Here is a 21,310-nt window from a genome sequence, read left to right on the forward strand (position 1 = left end):
ACACAGTATGGCCGGCGATATTAGCTAGCACTCGCTCACGGTATTCTCTGCAAAAGGGAAGACGGTAAAAAAAACAAGGCAACTACATCTGGACTGCTCAAGGACTGTAACTAAGCTAATAAATTATAACTACCAAAAAAGGACTAATTAAATTGGGATTCCATCCGACGCTTAAATTTCTGTTGTTGGAGTCTGCTTGTCTCACGATGGAAGAGGACAGCGGTGCACACTTCTTCGAGGGGACCGAGAAGCTCCTGGAGGTCTGGTTCTCCCGGCAGGACGAGGCCAAAGGGACTGGGGATCTGCGCACTATCCCCAGGTGGGTGAATCCGTATCAGGCTGGATTCAACGTTAACCGAGCCAGATTTACTGATCTGATTCACGACACCCTGCCTATTAAGCCCTGCCTAAAACATGACAATGGTGTTAGTAATGTTACTATAATCGCTAAGTTAGTAGTTCTGCGGGAACGAGAGTGGGTGAGTGACATGTGGCTCTGACACCCGTGGCGTGATCAGCAGTTTTGGCCATTTTTGACACACCATCCCCCTTTTCACCCATTCATTTGTGCTGTCATGACTGGAGCTGAACCTCGAGCCCCGATTAGCTTTTTCTGCAGCGCGTACTTAAATTATTCCAACGTCAACAACATGTTTACCAACATCTTGATGCATCTTCCAACATTAGGCTGTATCTGTTGATATCTCTTATCACCGCTCTGCGGGTTTCAGCTGTCGTGTGAGTCGTCACTCGGCTAGATTGATGCTTTGCTGTGTTAGGATCAGCTCTGCTTCTGTCTAAACCCGTTATCGACGCGCTTTAGCGTGAGTGAATGTTGATCAATTGATTAGCCAGTGGCTAGTGGCTACCGCTAGCTGATATATATATATGGCGCCATGGCAAACACCATCATATCTGCTGTATCTGTGCACCTAAATGAATGGATTTATTCTGTTGACCACCAGATATAACGTTTATAGGATTTAATGTTCATTTCCTCAGGTGCTTTTAACAGGAACTCCTCTCTGAACATTTTTAATCGCAGAGAAGTGAACACATGCGTATGTCAATGACTGCATGTAAGGGCTCTATTTTTGGGAACTATCATGGCGGTTGTCGATCCTGCGCCGCAGAGCCTGCATGTGAAAGTCACGTGGCTGCGTCACACGCGGTAAGCTCCGCCCCGCGCTGTGATTGGCCGAGAGTTCCGCTCGCTCATTGGTTGGTTTCTAGTGCGCATTAGAGCTCGACAGCTGCAGATCAATGAGTGTGAACTGCTGAATTAATGCAGACACAACAACATCGTCGCTTTAAACACAACACAGCGTCAAGGAAACGTGCAGGAATGGTTGAACATTTGTCTTGATGTCTACAAGGCTAGATTACAGTGTTGAGAGATGCATAAAATAAAAAAACACTTTATGTAATAGATTTATTTTACGTTCACTAAAATATGTGTGCATTACAGTTGGCTAGACATAGATAGTAAATGGATAAATAAATATATTGTTTGTTAATGAACATGATTATTGGCCAATACTGAAAATATCGGTAGATTTATCGGTGTATTACTACAAAACCATCCGGTAGTGATAGTTACCATGAGTTATATTTACAGCAAAAACCTACAATGATGCTACCAAAAAAGGGTCGTAAAATAACAATGCAAGAAGTTTCCAAAAACATAGTATATTTTTCATAGCGTACTTTATATTTATACCATTCTTGTACTTTTTTTGTACGATTCAATACGCTGTAATGTATTAATAACCCTAAATAAAAGACTTTTCAGCTCATTTAGACAATAAGTGTGTAAAATATGAATGAGGACGTAGTTCGCCGGATGTGTGTGTAGTATCCTGGCATAAAGCTGTCCCTTTGGTTTCTCTGAAGTGCTGAAAGCTGATCTCTGCGGTCTCTCTGGCTACGGCTGTCTGAATGACCGATGAGGGTATTAGTTTACTTCCGGGAAAGCGTTCGTTAGCCCTCTCGGAGACACTAGAAGAGGATCATAGCCGAGGACGTGGAGCCGCCCCTCCTCTTCCCACAGCATGAGGAAGCACTTTCTCCAGGGACTGGCGCTGTGTCATAAAAACACACGGTCAAATAATATTTTCACAGTTTTTGTTTTTGACAGTTGCAGCTTGATTGAAAATGATCATTTTATCTTGGTTTTCTTCTCACATCACGGCTCATATTTCATATCAACAAGTACACGTAATATGTTAAACATTAGTAACATTCAATTTAAAATTGAAGAGATGCATGATACATCGACCATCATTTCGGTATCAGCCTGATAAAGAAACGTGGCCGATATATTAAAGCCAATAAATAAATTATTTATTTCAGCTGAGACACTTTAGATGCGCACTGTTCGCCATGATAGTTTTTAATTGCTTGAAATATGATTGGAAGAGGGGAAAATACAGTAAAGTGCAACAAGTCTGTCATATAAGCTTCATAAATGAGAACTTTCTATCAAAATTCTATAATGAGAACGTTATAATCGTGTGCTTGGGTCGTGGCTTTTAATGGTGAGCCTTGCTTTTGTAATCAGGCTCTCAAAAATTATATAAAAATTTGGATTTAGATTTATCGGCCAATATTTTGGCTTTCAAAATGATTAAAAAAAATTACATTCAAACTAGAGGTTCTGACAAAAATTTTCATTGCTTTAGTTTAGTCCATTTAAAAATATACTATTAATTTGAACGAATTAATAAAAAAATGTTTTTGGATGGATTTCTCATTCATAAAGACATGTTTAGTATTTGATCAATTATAGATTCAATGACAAACACTCACTTGTCGCCAACTCCTGTAGCGATAAGCAATTCAATACGTGTCAAAATACTTTCAAAAGATGATTTACTCTTTTGATCACTACTGGTGTTTAAAACCAAACTATAAACCTTTATCCCAGTACACTTTTATCCCGTTATTTAAATGTTTGTAACACATTAAATCACGATAATGTGTGGCTGAAAGCATTTCCATGCGCTCCAGATCAGCGGCAGCGCACACACCGATATGAATGTTTGTTTGAAATGGTGGTTTTTATAATTTCATTTTTATGAAATGTCCCACCTCCCCCCCCAAATAAAGACATTTAAAAAAAAAAGTTAATTTCATATTATTAAAAGATAAATGAATGTTTTATGTCAAACAACATGTTGCACAACTGAGCTACTGTTAAACATCGAAGAAAAACGATTATTCCTTAAAGTTTTGATAATTTATTATTAGTGTTAGTATTATTACATTGAGGTGTATCTAAATTCTACTGTACAACAGTAATATATTTCTATCTAGTTAAACTGGACTTATTTTGACGGGTCGCCATGAAGACCTCTTATTTTCCGTGCGTTTATGATATGATATAGTTTTTTTTCTCAAATGAAATGGTAAAATGATCATGAAGTGACTCTGGAGCTGAAGTTCATGTTCTCAGCGTTTATCAGCTCGGGTCAATAATAGACTCGAACAGGTTTACTCGTGGGCCGATCTTTGATCATGTGACACACCGTTCCAACAGCGCTGGAGATCCAGTGTAAATACGTTTGAATTCGCTGCAGAATGAGCAACATCACTGCCAGGTCCGGTGAGAAGCATTCAGATTCAGTGCGGAGATATCAGATCACACAGGAGAAACACTGAAAGAAAAGTTATAGAAGGCTTTTCAATCCATAAATCACCAACGTTCACCATAGATTGAATGTAGCAATGCTAACTGTAACCATGGTATTGTGGATGAAAGACTTGAATGTTTTTACATCATTTCAGGGTTCGACAGTAGGGGTGTAACGGTACATGTATTCATATTGAACCGTTTCGGTTCGAGGCTTCCGGTTCGGTACGCATACAAACCGAACGATTCCTTGGACCATTTTTCCTGCAGACAAAATCAGCGCTGGCGCGACCACCACAACGTTGCGCAACATCAAATGGCAAGCGTAATGAAAGCGGAACGAAACTGCGCTACTCATTATATTGTGCTTCACGGATCGTTTATCAGTTCGGACCAGCAACATCTGTGCAGCGCGAGCCGATCTCGATCAAGCGACACTGTTACAACCGTTACAACACAGCGCTAAGAGATCCAGTGAAAAAAACATTTGAATTCGCCACTGAAGTAATAACATCGCTGCGAGATCTAGTGAGAAGCATTCACATTTCTCCGTTATTAACCGTAGATCTCTATTAGATCAAACAGCGCTGACGTGGACACCAGGAGAAACATTGTGCCGTGAATGATCTAGTAATACTTTACGTCCACAGACCAGCAACATTCACCATGGATTTAATATAGTAACACTAACTGTAACCAGTTTGGCTGGAATAGTGAAATGCTTTCAAGTACTTCACACATCTTTTTCCAGCACTTCAAAACTCAAATATTATATAAATAAATATATGAAGAGTTCAGATGCAAAAGCCTCTAAGTGCCATTTGAAATGTTCTTCTAGAATGATCATTTTTATGAAGCTTGTATATTTAAGTTCAGTAATTTCACTCAAATGACAATTAATAGGTAATCTTCATTGCCATTTAAGTGAAATTACTGAATTTAAATATACAAGCTTGATAAAAATAAAGAAAATTTAAAATGGCTTTTGTATCTGAACTCTTCATATATTTAAATGTTATTTTTAATGTGATGACCAAAACGTTATTTGTTCATCCTTCAAAGATGACACCCATTTATAAACCTGAAAGTTTCAAGATGTAGGAAAACTCACACTTATTTAAAAAATATTTTTTCTTTTAACAAATAGGAAATTCTCTGGCATTTCTTACTTTTTGCTGTATCGAAAACGTACCGAACCGTGACTTTTGTGTACCGTTACACCCCTATTCGACAGTCAAGTGCTTCAGTTCACACGTTCTCCAGCACTTTAAAGCTTTAAATGTGAATTATTGCATTGCGGATCGATTAAAGGTGTGCCCCTAAATGTTCTGTAAGGGGCCAAAAGTTAGTTTGCAGCCCTGTGATCGCCACTTTCTGTGTCGAATGCTTGTATGACACCAAACTGTAATGGTTTTATAGGTGGAATCATGTAAAAATGTCACAAATAAACCCTAGTTATATGCATGATCTTTTTGATTGCCGTCCCCTTACAACACTGAGCTTGAGCCAAGTGTGTGTAATTTGAGATCTCCACCGCGCGAGTTCAGCGAAAGCCAGAGTGTCTACGCGGAGCGGATGACCTCATCCACACGCCACAACATCCAGCCAATCAGCGTCCAGATGCCCGTCCTGCGGACTCCTTCTTACACGAGCTGCATACCTCATCAGTTTCTGCTTTTTTCTGTTTCTTTTTCTTCAAAATGTCAAAAGGTCTAACTCTGGAGATATTTGCCATTGCTGCAGTGTTTGAAATCTGATATCCTTCAGATATGAAAAGTAGCTTACCTACTCAGATTCATGTAGGAAATAATAGGTTATTGTTCCCTAATGATAAGTGAGGTCTTAATCTTGCTCTTTCTGTGTGCTTTTTCAGATTTGAGTGGGACAAACTTCTGGAGAATGTGCATTGCTTGATTATAAGTGTGACAAAGACTGACAAGCAGGAAGCTTATATACTCAGGTGAGCTTTTGACATTGTTGTCTGTGTTGTCTGAGGTCAGAGGACAGGATTGTAATGATGACGCACTAATCCTTCAGCCCGCTTCAAAACTGCTGTCCTCCTTTCATTGGCCAACACCTTCGAATCGACGTGAAATCAAGATTTCTCACACTGAGAATAGGCTATTTGTGGTGGCGTTACTGCTCAAACTGATATAACGATAAAATGACCTTTTCTTATGTGAATATTGTTCAGTTGAATATGTTTCAAAGGCTTTATTTAAGTCCAGGTGTTTACTTTAATGAAAGCTTTCACTGGCCCGTTGCTGGATAGACGCATTAAGCGTGTTTATGTCTGTGGCCGCGATACATGTGCTGACAGCGCTCGCACACGGCCTCGGTCAGCGCTGATAAGCACACAGTAGTGGTTCGGCTCCCAGATAACGCCAGTATGAATGGCATCTGTGTGACATTCACCAGGTCACGGGGTGCAGGACTCAGACGCGCTGTTGTAAATGCGTCCTGCTAAGCAGAAGCTAAGCCATTTATTAGGTCTGAGACACAGAAGGGTCAAAGGGAGAACTCGGCTAGAACAAAGCTATTCATAGTTACTGTAGATATTGTCATTGATGTATTTTTGCTGAAATAAATAAATAAAAAGAATATTTAATCATTAGCATAATTGTAGATTGCATCAGTTTAGTATAACCAATAAGAATGGTTTCCATTAGCCTGGGTTTCCCCATACCGCGATGTTATTCGCGCTGCTAGGCAGTCTGGATACCATGATCCAGATTTTCGCCTCAGTGAGGGGACCAATCACAGAACGGGGAGAGCAGCAAGACGATGACGACGTCTATGCGACACACCGAAGTAGTTTGTTTATACCTATGGATCCAGCAGACGCGAAGTTACCTTTCCACGCAGCCTTAGATATTGTAGTTTAGAACGCAAATAAATCTCGGACCCATCATCTTCTCCCTCGTCTAATGTCTGTCGCTCTACATACGTCATACGATTGGCTATGAGCTACGTACAGGCGCATTTGATAGACATTCGTAGCACCCAATAAACGGCGTAAACCATGCCTCAAATACGAGAAAATGAACATGTGGTTCCCAGACCAATGAGACGTGGTCTGACGTTAGCCAGGCTAGGCTTCCATAGACATTTAACCCATTAACTGAAATAAACAATTCAAGACAACTGATTCCCATTAAACTTCCCAACTCTATAGGCATTTTTGTTATGGGTTGTAGTGGGTGTGGAAAAGTGCATTCAAACCATTGATATTCACATTGTTTATCTCGTTATATGATTGTAAACCAGTCGTCCTCGACTCTCTCCTTCTCTGTCAGTGAGAGTAGCATGTTTGTCTCCAAGAGACGTTTCATTTTGAAGACATGCGGAACCACCCTCTTACTGCAGGCACTGGTGCCACTGCTGGAGCTGGCTCGCGAGTACTGCGGCTTTGATGCCATCGAGGTACCACACACACACACACACACACACACACTGTAACAAGAACTTCTCATTTAGATATCAACTGGAAATTGCAATCCAGTTTTATACACTGAAATCTAACAGTTGTTGTAACTATCACTTTTTAGTTAACTTTACTTTAATGTCTTAACTTAATTGAACAAAATCTAGTAATATTTGCATACTATTTCTTTGATGCCAAATTAAGATTTATGGTTTGATTTATGATTTCGTAATAAAAAAGAGGGTTTGATGTGTCTCTATTTAAACCCTTCCCTTCCACCCCAAAAATTATAAATGCAACATAAAACCAAGAAAAAAAAGAATTAAATAATAAAACTTAAAACAAATAAATAAATGGATTAGAATAGAAATGAACAGAATTTATAGAGTTATATTATGGAGTTTTCACTCATTTCCTGCATCTTTCTCCTAGTTGCCTTCGCTCAGTTTCCAAAGGCATTCTGAATGTTGAATTGTCAGCACAACTGACCATCGAGAGAACATCACATTCATGTTTCGGGAATGTATCGCACACGATCTGCAACCACAGTGATGGCAGATAACACACTTAAGAACACGCATCGGGTTTATGAGTTCACGTGAGATTTACAGTCACACTGAAGAGAGTGAGCTTCAAACGAGTCCATTTGCATGTGATGTCATAAAGATGAATCATTGGTAGTATTCAGTATGACCCTAAAGGGAATAGGGCTGGGCAAAAAAAAATAGATTTTTCGATTAATCGTTTTTTAAAATGTGGTCGATTCAAAATCGATTCTCAACGGCCACGAATCGATTTTTTCCATATTCAGGGCTCGCGGTGCTGCGTCTTCTCACTCTGCACAAGGCAAGCGTCAATACACACCAGAGACTATTTATATACACACTCGTGTTTAGGAGTCGGGACATGATTCACTTGCACAATCGGGCCAGCATTGCATCGTAACTAACGTTTATCATTTTCACGTCTTTAAGTTTTACCAGTTTAAACATTCAAGCAATTTTAAACTATCCTGTGCTCGCGCATGTTTTTCTCTGCGTGCACATACAGCCTAAATCCGCCTCACAAACAGCTCGCCAGTAACAAAAGTTCTTTTTCGTGGATTATATCGCTTTAACAGGTAAAAACACGCAAAATGATGTCAAAACTTCTGGTCTTGGTGAGTAAGCTCGTAAAGACAGTCGGTTATGTCTTAAATAAGCATAAAACGCGTGTGACAGACAGTATAATGAAACAGTAATGGATCCGTGCAGTAGTTCTTAAAGTGAACGCAGCTATATGTGTCTGTCATTAATTTTGTTGTCAAAACAACATAATATAGCATTAATTGTAAGGAATCAGAATTAATAGCCTATGTATTTAATTCAGTCAGGACTAAAAGACTATCCAGTGTTATTTTACATTGGATTACTTTATTCAGTTTCTGTAGTATTTCTGACCTACCCAAAAACTTTTCTTTTTATGTCTCTTTATTTGTCTTTTTAGGCCTATTCTATTGTATTTATTTGTGCTACTTTTTTCAATTTATTTCAAAGATTGAAATCAAGCTTCCATGTGTTGCATAAACTCATAACAAAAAAATTACCCCATTGTAAAAACAAACATTTAGGTGAGATCAATGTAATAAAAAATTGTCTAAAAAATGATAACTGATATTTAGACTGACATTTGTATTACATCTATATTCATTATAGTCGAATCGAGAATCGAAATCGAATCGAACTGTGAGCTTGTGAATCGAAATCGAATCGAATTTGAACATCTGAATCGATACCCAGCCCTAAAAGGGAATGTGAAACCCATATAGGAGGAAACATTGTGTCAATGCGTTTGCGTTACCTCGCAAAACTTCTCAAATATTTCAGGGGAACTCATTGGCTGCGTCTGAATCGCATACTTCCCCACTGTATAGTTGGTGAAAAGCCATAATAATAATGTTTAATTTATATAGCGCCTTTCCCAAACTCAAGGACGCTTAACAATAACAGTAAGGAACAAACAGTCAGTTCATACATGATAAATGGAGAGTCCAAGACACGAGCGATAGCAGAATACACACACACTATAACGGGGGAAAGAAAAGCGTAACGCTGTTTACAGGCAGCGTAGAGGCTGGGCAGCGGCAGCAAGGGTCACATGCAGGAGACTAGTGGCACTCAAGGACACATCATGACTCACACAGTTATGGAAAACATGTTATGACCGATAATACTTTGTGAAAACCTGTGACTTGATCATCTCTTTATTTTCCCTTTTCAGAATTTCTTCTATTCTCGTAAAAACTTTATGAAGCCCACCCATCAAGAGTTCCCTCACCGCAACTTCCAGGAGGAAGTCGAGTTTCTCAGCCAGATTTTTCCAAGTACGCTTTCATGAAAATATAGATGAAATGGTGATGAGTGAGTATTATGTGTGATGGAGTAATGTGTGTGTTTTCTGTGTGTGCACAGATGGAGCAGCCTACTGTATGGGGCGTCTGAACTCAGACTGCTGGTGAGCTTTACATCATCTACACTTCATCTCACGACTGCAGATAAACCGTATTGAGAAATAGGGCTGCGCGATATTGAAGAAAAATGCCATAACTCATTAAATAATGCGATACGATCATGCTTAAAGTGATCTATTATAACCTACATGCGCGTTTCACATTCTTTTTGTGGCAAGAAAACCCCCCTATAACGTCTGCAAGTGAACGGCAGTGCTTTACTGTAGCGCGAGAAGTGTTATTTCAACATCGGTGTAAACCACGGTTCCAGGAAGGCCTACATTAGCTTTATTTAACAGCAGAAACTGAATAACCAAATGTAAAAATAAAACACGGCTTGGTTTTCCCTCTAGGAATTAAATATACTGATTCTTCTTAAAGCTGCTAAAGTTATTCAGCCGAGAGCAGCGAGTGAGTTTCTCTTAGTCTTTTGTTCATGACCAGTTATTGCAAGCCGTTGTGATATGGATATCGCGATATATACATTTGCGATACTTCGATAGTTTCGCTGTATTGTGCAGCCCGATCACGAGAGGTTCAATGTCGCACTGGAATGCGTTGGGGTTTTCCTTTCTCTCACTATGAGGCCACGGTTTAGCAGTGGAAAGATCAAATCTGTGACTAGTGGAGTGTTTGGCTGTTCCTCAAACCAAACCACAAAACTGACATCCATTTCGATGTGCCGTTGTCATGGTCATCCGTGTCCTCTGTGTCCTGAAGGTATTTGTTTACGCTGGAGCTGCCGGAATACTGGGAGAACAAGCAGGCGGACCAGACTCTCGAAGTTCTGATGAGTGACCTTGACCCAGCTGTGATGGACCAGTTCTACATGAAAGACGGTGTTTCTGCTAATGATGTCACTCGTGTACGGTTCACTTCTGCTCTGCACTGTCGTGTGTTTTCTTCTATTGGCGAACGACTGGTCCGTTAGTTAGATCAACAAAAAGCACATCATGTTGAATGCCACAGTTTATGGTTGCACAACCCATAGGCCGTGAGACAGAGGGTTGATTGGTACCATTTTGAGGGATTAAACTGCATGGTGAATTGTGTAGGTATATGACCCTGTATTTGAAAAATGTGTGATAGCATTAGATTCAAGGTAGTTTTTGGTTACGGAGGACGATTTTCAAACATATGTCAAGAAAAAGGATAAATGAATTTATCTTTAAATAAATTTTATAAAAATTTTATAAAATTTTATAAAATTTGTATAAATTATAAATTTGTATAATAATTTTTTTTTTTTTTTTATATATATACATTTTTTTAATTCTAAAAGGATACATTTTCCTCTCTTGTAGTCACTGAACACCTTACCTTGAGGTAGGATGATATAAGTGTTGATTTCTAATGAAAGCTACCATGGATCGGGTGCTATCACACATTTTCCAACACTAGAGATGTGTACCTTCATGAAAATCAAAAAGAAATTTAATCCCTCAAAATGGTACCGGTAGCCCAAATTTGGGGTCCCGTCTCATGGCCTACCAGTACTTAATTTTTTTTTTTTTTTTTTTAATATAATTTTTTTTTTTTTTTGCGAGTGTGAATTTAATGTGATAATGCGATATGGCCAAAAAATGATCAATCGATATCAGTAAGTGTCACGATATATGTAAATTTGTGCAGTTTTTTGCTCCTGGGTGACCGTTGTAGAAACCAGAGCGTTAATCGTGGTTTTAAACGACTCTTCATCGTCAGAACATGACACACACTCGCCAAACAGCTGAACATCTCACAAATCTGAGGTAGAATATTCAAAACATCTATAATGATCAAAATATGCACAAGGAAAAAAGATTGAAAAGGGATTCTCTTTATCAAAATAAATATCTTAATAGAAAAAACTATTTCTTAGTGTCTGCATGTGCTAGCGGGTGATATTGTTAAAGTCATGAACCGGTAGTGTCGCCTGACGTGTATCTTCAGCACAGTTTGCAGTGCAGGCCGCAATATTAATATCATGTGCTGTCTCTTAGAAATGCACATTTGAGTAGCTTGAGTTGGGATGCAGATTTATGCCGATTAACAAAAACCGTAACATCTGTAAAAATGAAACCAGCATAGGGTAAAATATTCTCACTGTTTGAGTTGGGACTTTACTTTCATCAAATTCCATTCCAGTATCACTTTAAGACATTTCTACATTAATAATACAATAAAAATTCGCTATGGATATACCACATGTCTGCAGTCCAGGGGCGAGCAGGCCTTCGGGAGCCAGTGAGTGTTACTACAGTACATCCATGCTAAATGATGGTGATGTTGTGGATTGTAAAGCCTTCTGACTGGTTGGTTCATGGCACGATGTTTCTGGTTTGTCAGCGCAGTTTCGTCTGGCTTTGAACTGGTGTAAATCACAGACACATATGAGTTCTTGCTGATTAAGTGCTGTTCAGTGGTAGGGATGCAACGATTACAGATTTTCTAAGTACGATTATTGTCTGAGAAATAATCACGGTTTAACGATTATCACGATTATTATGCATCAATTAATTTCACAACACTACTAATGTATAATATCACATGAACACTCAACACTAGATTTTAATGTGTTATTTATTGCTGCCACAACACAGTACAAAATTATAAAATGGCAAACAATAATCAATCTCTTCCTTTGGAATTAAAGAGAAGTGCTTTGTAAACATCCAGCATTTTTCTTTTAAAAATAACAAATTAAGTCAAAGGCTGCAGGACTCTTTGATTGAAATAGATCACAAAATTATTAAGTTTTTAGTTTGTTCTAAATTTATTTTCAACCTGAGGTAGAAAACTTGATAACATGAAAACAATATCTTGTTGGTATTTGACATAAAAACATAAATAATACTATAAAGGGATAATAAATCCCAATGAAAATAAGAATAAACAAAGTATTTGGCTCTATTGAATTAAATGCAAGCTAAATATTAGGCCTATGTATTTCTTTTAAAATAAAACAAATATAGTCCAAATGTTATCCACCAATATTATTGTACTTATTTTAATACTCTTTTTTTTAATTATTAATCCAAATTTTACATGTGCCTTTAGGAAATCATCTATTATAATCTCATTATTTTGGTTTGTTTGTTTGAAGTTTGAGTACAAATTATAGAAAGAAACTGAGAACATCTCTCATGCAGTGTTATTAATAACTGAAATGCAGTTAATTGGTAGTCCTAGAAGTCTACACGGCCCTGATCTTATGTTAGTGTTTTACACCGGGCATATTACAACTACAAAGCCTGACATTTACTCAACACAGACAGGAGAAAGCAATAGGATATTAAGTTAAATGTTCACTGAAACTCTTGAGAGCACGTCACATTCTGTTTTCCACAGACTTGCGTAACCAAAACATTCCGCTGTTTTTTTGTTGTTGTTTTTTTTTACGTTGCACTGGAAGCTGAAAGTTGCACGCCGCGTTCTCCTTTTTCCAAAGCGCTAGGGCGGTTGCGCTCCGCAGGCGTCTGTCGTTGCTCTGTTGATTCTTGTCACTTGACCCACGGTGCGCTTGCGGCATTACGAAAAGTTGAGATGTTTTTATCTCGATGCAGCGCGGACGCGCTTGGAAAAAACGAGCGCGTCGCTTCCATTATGAGCGCGGACACCGTGCGCCTACATTTGAAATGAACTTTAGCGCGCAAAAGACGCGATCTGTGAACAGGCCCTTAAGGCGTTTTTTCGGTGGAAATAGAGCGTCGCTGCTTAGTCCCTCAGTGGTTGACGAGCACGACACTTTAAGCTGGTGCACCGCTGGTGTAACGTTGTTTTGTGTTAGGTGCAAAAGTTCCGTTCCGTGCCGTCCGCGGTGTAGCATAGTCTTTACGATTAATTAACCGTGACGTTTTAAAGCGCGGTTAATTGTGAAATCCGGTAATCGCTGCATCCCTATTCAGTGGTCATGTGATCGAGGCCGATCTCTCGCTGCGCTGCCGTTTGATAAATGCTCCGTGGTGCGCTTTCATTCCACTTTTGGTGCATTGACATTATATCGAACATTTATCAAACTTTTGTTATACTTGTATCGGGGAAAATGACATTGGTTCTCGTTTTATCGCCCTACTTGAATGTTGTCTTTGGCGTCTCGTATAAATCACACACGTTTGACCCATGCTGTTTTGCTTGAAGGTGAAGACCCAACTATATGCATGTTCTGTAAGATTCCCCGAACTGTTAAACATATTTTATTAGATTGTCCTGGACTTAATACAAGTAGAGTGCTTTTTTTAAAAAGAAGTTGCCTCACTTTAAGGACTTATTAAATAAGATTATGCCTGAAAAGATAATCTGAAAAGATAATCTGTTTTTGTTCTTTTTTGTTTTTATTGAATTTATACGATATTTGTATTTTTGTAATGGGATTTCTGCCATGAAAATAGCCTTGGATGCTGACATGGCACTAAATGTCTGGTGTCTGAGAGTCTGGAGTCTGAGAGTCTGGGTGTCTGAGAGTCTGGGTGTCTGGTGTCTGAGAGTCTGGGTGTCTGAGAGTCTGGGTGTCTGAGAGTCTGGGTGTCTGGTGTCTGAGAGTCTGGTGTCTGAGTCTGAGTCTGGTGTCTGAGAGTCTGGGTGTCTGAGAGTCTGGTGTCTGAGTCTGGTGTCTGAGAGTCTGGGTGTCTGAGAGTCTGGGTGTCTGAGTCTGAGTCTGGTGTCTGAGAGTCTGAGAGTCTGGTGTCTGAGTCTGGTGTCTGAGAGTCTGGGTGTCTGGTGTCTGAGAGTCTGGTGTCTGAGAGTCTGGTGTCTGAGAGTCTGGGTGTCTGGTGTCTGAGAGTCTGGTGTCTGAGAGTCTGGTGTCTGAGAGTCTGGTGTCTGAGAGTCTGGTGTCTGAGAGTCTGGTGTCTGAGAGTCTGGTGTCTGAGAGTCTGGTGTCTGAGAGTCTGGTGTCTGAGAGTCTGGTGTCTGAGAGTCTGGTGTCTGAGAGTCTGGTGTCTGAGAGTCTGGTGTCTGAGAGTCTGGTGTCTGAGAGTCTGGTGTCTGAGAGTCTGGTGTCTGAGAGTCTGGTGTCTGAGAGTCTGGTGTCTGAGAGTCTGGTGTCTGAGAGTCTGGTGTCTGAGAGTCTGGGTGTCTGGTGTCTGAGAGTCTGGTGTCTGAGTCTGGTGTCTGAGAGTCTGGGTGTCTGGTGTCTGAGAGTCTGGTGTCTGAGAGTCTGGGTGTCTGGTGTCTGAGAGTCTGGTGTCTGAGAGTCTGGTGTCTGAGAGTCTGGGTGTCTGAGAGTCTGGGTGTCTGGTGTCTGAGAGTCTGGTGTCTGAGAGTCTGGTGTCTGAGAGTCTGGTGTCTGAGAGTCTGGTGTCTGAGAGTCTGGTGTCTGAGAGTCTGGTGTCTGGGTGTCTGGGTGTCTGAGAGTCTGGGTGTCTGAGAGTCTGGGTGTCTGAGAGTCTGGTGTCTGAGAGTCTGGTGTCTGAGCGTCTGGGTGTCTGAGAGTCTGGGTGTCAGAGTCTGGTGTCTGAGAGTCTGGTGTCTGAGTCTGAGTCTGGTGTCTGAGTCTGGTGTCTGAGAGTCTGGTGTCTGAGAGTCTGGTGTCTGGGAGTCTGGTGTCTGAGCGTCTGGGTGTCTGAGAGTCTGGGTGTCTGAGAGTCTGGTGTCTGAGAGTCTGGTGTCTGAGCGTCTGGTGTCTGAGAGTCTGGGTGTCTGAGAGTCTGGGTGTCTGAGAGTCTGGTGTCTGAGAGTCTGGTGTCTGAGAGTCTGGTGTCTGGGTGTCTGAGAGTCTGGTGTCTGAGAGTCTGGTGTCTGAGAGTCTGGTGTCTGAGAGTCTGGTGTCTGAGAGTCTGGTGTCTGAGAGTCTGGTGTCAGAGTCTGGTGTCTGAGAGTCTGGGTGTCTGAGAGTCTGGGTGTCTGAGAGTCTGGGTGTCTGAGAGTCTGGGTGTCTGAGAGTCTGGTGTCTGAGAGTCTGGTGTCTGAGAGTCTGGTGTCTGAGAGTCTGGTGTCTGAGAGTCTGGTGTCTGAGAGTCTGGTGTCTGAGAGTCTGGTGTCTGAGAGTCTGGTGTCTGAGAGTCTGGTGTCTGAGAGTCTGGTGTCTGAGAGTCTGGTGTCTGAGAGTCTGGTGTCTGAGAGTCTGGTGTCTGAGAGTCTGGTGTCTGAGAGTCTGGTGTCTGAGAGTCTGGGTGTCTGAGAGTCTGGGTGTCTGAGAGTCTGGTGTCTGAGAGTCTGGTGTCTGAGAGTCTGGTGTCTGAGAGTCTGGTGTCTGAGAGTCTGGTGTCTGAGAGTCTGGTGTCTGAGAGTCTGGTGTCTGAGAGTCTGGTGTCTGAGAGTCTGGTGTCTGAGAGTCTGGTGTCTGAGAGTCTGGTGTCTGAGAGTCTGGTGTCTGAGAGTCTGGTGTCTGAGAGTCTGGTGTCTGAGAGTCTGGTGTCTGAGAGTCTGGTGTCTGAGAGTCTGGTGTCTGAGAGTCTGGTGTCTGAGAGTCTGGTGTCTGAGAGTCTGGTGTCTGAGAGTCTGGTGTCTGAGAGTCTGGTGTCTGAGAGTCTGGTGTCTGAGAGTCTGGTGTCTGAGAGTCTGGTGTCTGAGAGTCTGGGTGTCTGAGAGTCTGGGTGTCTGAGAGTCTGGGTGTCTGGTGTCTGAGAGTCTGGTGTCTGAGAGTCTGGTGTCTGAGAGTCTGGTGTCTGAGAGTCTGGTGTCTGAGAGTCTGGTGTCTGGGTGTCTGGGAGTCTGGGTGTCTGAGAGTCTGGTGTCTGGGTGTCTGAGAGTCTGGGTGTCTGAGAGTCTGGGTGTCTGAGAGTCTGGGTGTCTGGTGTCTGAGAGTCTGGTGTCTGAGAGTCTGGGTGTCTGAGAGTCTGGGTGTCTGAGAGTCTGAGTCTGGTGTCTGAATCTGAGTCTGGTGTCTGAGAGTCTGGTTCTGAGTCTGAATCTGGTGTCTGAGAGTCTGGTGTCTGAATCTGAGTCTGGTGTCTGAGAGTCTGGTTCTGAGTCTGAATCTGGTGTCTCCACAGATGAGTGGAATTCGTGACCTGATTCCAGGTTCAGTGATTGATGCCACGATGTTCAACCCCTGTGGATACTCCATGAATGGAATGAAAACGGATGTAAGTAGACTGTGTTTAAGGCTGTGTCTCTTCATGAGAAACGTCATCTAAAATGGCTCTGTTTTGCTTAAGCTCGCTTCTCTTTCTAGGGAACTTACTGGACGATTCACATCACCCCTGAACCAGAGTTCTCTTATGTCAGCTTTGAAACCAACCTCTCCCAGACGTCCTATGATGAGATCATCCGCAAGGTCGTGGATGTCTTCAATCCAGGGAAATTCGTGACCACGCTTTTCGTCAATCAGGTACGTTACGCAACGCATCAGAAACGTTAGATATTAGACCGCTAGTATTATGGCCGTATTCACAAGATCTCGGCGGCTTTGTAAGAGGAAACTCTTGCCATTTGAGAGAACTCTTAGTGGTGAGATGACGCGTTTCGTGAATCCGGCCCCAGAGCTGTGTGCGCGTTGTAAATGTTTCTCGTAGTAATATGAGGGACACCAGTTCCTATTTCAGACAAACCAAACACTTATTTCAGGAACTTTATTTTCCTCATCCATCTCTAATAAAATTCTTTGGTAACACTTTATTGTACAGTGTCCTTGTTACACATTACATGTAGTCACTATTGTAATTACTATAAATTGTGCATAATTACAAGCAACTAACCCTAGTAATTACATTTAGTTACTTAATATTACTTATACCATGGTCTGGGTGAATACTGGATTCTGATTGGCTGCAGGGTGTCCATTAAAGAGTGATAGAGGACACCTAGTAAAGGAGTTCTGGTGAAACTGACTGTTTCCCATTCGAAATTAATAAATAAATGCGCTGGCTACATCAGCTGTGAGTAACCATAGCAACAGGCAGTCAAAGTATCCGGTTACAATTTATTGTATCAAAACAAACATCTAGTTAGCCGTTATACTATGCCTACGTGTGTTTTAATTATAGGTAAAAAAATGAAAGTGTGTAACGCCCATGGCTAGACAAGCCTAACTTAACTTTAACTTTCTGGCTCGTAAGTTAGCTAAACTGAAGTGTTCTCCGAGCTGAGCGCACTATAAATATCTCCGGTTGCTAAATAAACCATCAGGCGTAACCAGGGAAACCAAGTTATTGTTTGTAAAAACTTTAGTTTATATTTTAATTAGTTTTACAATCGAATTCTAATGTTTTAAAAATGTGTTATTTGGTATAAGCGGGTTAATGCCCTTCGAGGTGTCCGTTGTCTAGGTATTAATGGACTTCGATTCACGCCTCGCCGTCGTCCATTAATACCTGACACTGGACACCTCGTCGCGCATTAACCCTTACTCCGTACTCAAATATATAATTACACTGTAACTCGGACACCTCAAAATAAACTGTAACCAATTATTTCATTCATAAATATTATATTATTTGTGAATATATGTACGCAGCCGCCTGGCCGATGCATTGAATGTTTCTGGCTTTCTAATCGCAGTGCAATGCCGTCGCAGCGATATCAGTGTGTATCATGTGCTGTAAAATTGATTTGCTAAAAATATCTCGGCCACTGTTTGATTGTATTTTTTTCCGTTACACTGTTACTGCAGTCAAGCCTGGAGTTCACAAGGGCCATTGTTAGTGAACACTCTGAGGTGACGTGCAGCTTCAATATCTTCAGCGTTGGCCTCAGCTGACGCCGTGACTCTGAGTGGTCAAACTCGCTCTCATGTGTGCCGTCTCCTTCCCAACAGAGCTCCAAGTGTCGCAGCGTTTTCTCTCCGGCTCAGAAAATCGAGGGCTTCCGCCGCCTTGACCGCCAGTTGGCCCACTTCAACGACTACAATTTCGTCTTCACCAGTTACGCCAAGAATCGGCAGCAGAACCAGAGCTGAACCTCTGAAATGAAGAAGCGCAAGAAGTCCTGCGGCTGCGAAGAGAGACGGCGCCTGTGTGTGGAGTCTCCTGGCTGTAGATCTTCCCTGAGTTTAACATTTATGCATTCTTGTACCTATGACGTAGATATCGTGCATGAAAGCTCTTCTCGTGTCCCTGTAGATATTCTGGCCCACTCTTGCTGTGATCTTGAAGTGCATGTAGAGTTCTTGAACTTGGTGGTGTGTGTGAGGCATGTCACACCGTCCCAATACATGCAATGCTCCCTTCCCTTCCTGCAAGTGTCCCCTCGCATCCCCCACAGACAGGGTTTCCGCCCTCACTAGGCAGGGACCCTGACGTGCTCCGACCAATCAGAAGAGCCGCTTTCACCAATGCGCACCTGTGTTTTATATCGGCTCGTTTTTGATTTCCCTCGACTTTGGTTTGATACACATGACGTCGTTTAAATATGCGCAACTCACTACTGTATAGCTAGCTAACGTTTCTGTGAAGAAAACGTAAAAAAAAAAAACGTAAATTCTCCTCGTTCATCTTGCAGACGGTTGTGTTTATTCAGTGTACTTAGAGAAGTGAATGTTGGGTAACTCGACAGCCCGCTCTGGCTCTAACGGCGGCTGGTGAAAACACAACGTTAGCGTTAAGCTGAACTTTTGCACAGGTAGCTAATATTTCTATTTCTGTTTTGAAGATACAAAAAAAACAAAAAACTACTCATGTTCATCTGACTTTCTTCAGCTTTCCAGGTTTTGTCGTTCTTCAGAGTACTGGGGAAGTGAATGTCTCAAAAGATGCGTTGCTTAACGGTTGCCTTAATTGCCAACAACATATAATCTGCAATATATAACCATTATGGTGAAACTCAACCGTCGTCTTCCTGTCCTCTAAAGGCCTTTCTCGTGAATGTATTGAGTGTAATAAATAAATAAATAAATAAAGAGCATTAGTTAGTTGAGAGGTGACGGTGTGTACTGGAAAAGGAGGATGTTTGTGAATGATGTGGAAGACCGGATGTGAGCGAGTGGTGTGTGTCGCTGTGATGTGTGTGTGTGTGTGTGTGTGTGTGTGTCGCTGTGAAGGAGAGAGTGATGTGTGTGTCGCTGTGATGTGTGTGTGTGTGTGTGTGTCGCTATGAAGGAGAGAGTGGTGTGTGTGTCGCTGTGATGTGTGTGTGTGTGTGTCGCTATGAAGGAGAGAGTGGTGTGTGTGTCGCTGTGATGTGTGTGTGTGTTTGTGTGTCGCTATGAAGGAGAGAGTGGTGTGTGTGTCGCTGTGATGTGTGTGTGTGTGTCGCTATGAAGGAGAGAGTGGTGTGTGTGTGTGTGTGTGTGTCGCTATGAAGGAGAGAGTGGTGTGTGTGTGTGTCGCTATGAAGGAGAGTGGTGTGTGTGTCGCTGTGATGTGTGTGTGTGTGTGTGTGTGTGTCGCTATGAAGGAGAGAGTGGTGTGTGTGTGTGTGTGTCGCTATGAAGGAGAGAGTGGTGTGTGTCCTGCTGTTGAATTGAAACCGTTGGACAGACACTTTGCTTTCGTGTGCCGATCGCACAGCAAAGCATTTTCCTTTTTCCAAACACACAGTTCTCTGGTTAGCACACAATAGACGGCACTGGTCTGAGCACGCCAGGGTCGGCCCGGATCCTTCCACACACACCCCTCGGCTGCACAAACCGCAGCTTTATTGCAGTTTCTTCCTTTTTTGCAGTAGGTTTGTCCACCTGTCCAGATCATGCCCTCTGTGCATCGAGGGATATATTCAGTTTCCATGCGACGAGCGGCTAGCGGGATGTTTACTGCGCAGTGTGTCTGCTTCAGCCCTTTGTAACGTTATGGAGTTTAATTTCTGTTCGTACGATGTAACCAGCTTGGTTTACTGGTCCCGAGTGTGATGCGCAGTGGTACGGTATATATCCTGAAGTGTGTTTCTGTTGCGTCTCCTTCATGAGCTAGAGAAATGCCGGTGTCGTAATGAATGTCTCTGGGTGTTTACAGTAGTAGTTCAGACGAAATACTCAAGTTAACTTCACGGACACGACGGGTGTCGCTAACATGGGCATGATCACATATCACACCGAGCACTTTTTGTGTGAAGGGTTGGTAGTTTCAAACATTTTTCTGGCCTTTATACATGGGATTTCTACATACACACATTATACATTGATGTTGCGGACCAAGTATATATTTATATTTATATACTTTACCTTTTCTTTTTCTCTGGCCCTATTCTGAGGTGGGGAGTGAACTTTTCAAATGTTTTGGACCTTTTTCATCTTTCTCCCAGTTCTTCCGAGCGTGTGAGGGAACTCTAGAAAGGTTCAGTTGCGGGAATGTCTCGGGAAGTTGGGAAGGGGAAACTTTGCTGTTCCAATTCTCTTGCTATTTCCTTGGTTGGTCAAGATGTGCTAAATATATCTGTACTAAGAGCTTGATGCTTTCAATAAAGTTAATAACTATTAACTGTGTACTTGTGAATTATTTATTTTTTTAATTGAATTTTAGCAAAATAATCTTTTTATTAAAGTGTTTCATCACTTAGTGCACTGCTGTGTCTTATGATATTGTATACTCAATATACAACAAATTACATTATTGACGTTTTATGGTACATAATTCGGTAACACTTTACAAAAACGTTAATTTATTAAACATTAGTTAATGAACTAACCATGAGCAATACATTTGTTACTGTTTTTGTTAATCTTTGTTAATGTTAATACAAATCCAGCAGGTCATGTTAGTTCACAGTGCATTAACTAATGTTAACAAGATTTTATTAAAGTATTAGTAAATGTTGAAATTAACATTAACAAATGCTGAAGAAGTATTGTTCATTCTTAATGTTAATTAATGAACCTTATTGTAAAGTGTTACCCATAATTCAAATGTATAGGTATTAAAAAATGCACCTTCAAAAAAATTGCTATACATCTCTTAGGTTACTTTTGTACTTT

The 21,310-nt window shown here is 41.3% G+C and overlaps 1 protein-coding gene and 1 long non-coding RNA gene across 2 annotated transcripts; both read left to right on the forward strand.

The window, feature by feature from the left end:
* Positions 1 to 3: 3 nt before the first annotated feature.
* On the forward strand, positions 4 to 18,387 carry amd1 (adenosylmethionine decarboxylase 1). Its single transcript, XM_056257676.1, has 9 exons — positions 4 to 319; positions 5,505 to 5,591; positions 6,928 to 7,054; positions 9,315 to 9,417; positions 9,506 to 9,548; positions 10,264 to 10,408; positions 16,458 to 16,550; positions 16,640 to 16,795; positions 18,221 to 18,387. Exons 1-9 carry the CDS (start codon positions 207 to 209, stop codon positions 18,359 to 18,361), a joined length of 1,008 nt encoding a protein of 335 aa, XP_056113651.1. The 5' UTR covers positions 4 to 206; the 3' UTR covers positions 18,362 to 18,387.
* An 811-nt stretch (positions 18,388 to 19,198) lies between these two features.
* Positions 19,199 to 19,944, forward strand: LOC130090004 (uncharacterized). The gene is made up of 3 exons (XR_008807623.1): positions 19,199 to 19,386; positions 19,743 to 19,752; positions 19,840 to 19,944. It is a non-coding gene; the product is annotated as an uncharacterized LOC130090004 (long non-coding RNA).
* Positions 19,945 to 21,310: the final 1,366 nt, after the last annotated feature.

The sequence above is a fragment of the Rhinichthys klamathensis genome, unplaced genomic scaffold (genome assembly GCF_029890125.1).
Source record: "Rhinichthys klamathensis goyatoka isolate OS25496 unplaced genomic scaffold, OSU_Roscu_1.1 h1tg000141l_1, whole genome shotgun sequence".
NCBI classification, from domain to species: Eukaryota; Metazoa; Chordata; class Actinopteri; order Cypriniformes; family Leuciscidae; genus Rhinichthys; species Rhinichthys klamathensis.

Excerpts from the sequence above, each read along its gene's own strand:
- amd1 (XM_056257676.1), top strand. The coding sequence starts at position 207 with ATGGAAGAGGACAGCGGTGCACACTTCTTCGAGGGGACCGAGAAGCTC. Across the intron at positions 7,055-9,314 it reads GCGGCTTTGATGCCATCGAG|AATTTCTTCTATTCTCGTAA; the intron begins GTACCACACACA and ends TTCCCTTTTCAG. Across the intron at positions 16,796-18,220 it reads CCACGCTTTTCGTCAATCAG|AGCTCCAAGTGTCGCAGCGT; the intron begins GTACGTTACGCA and ends CCTTCCCAACAG.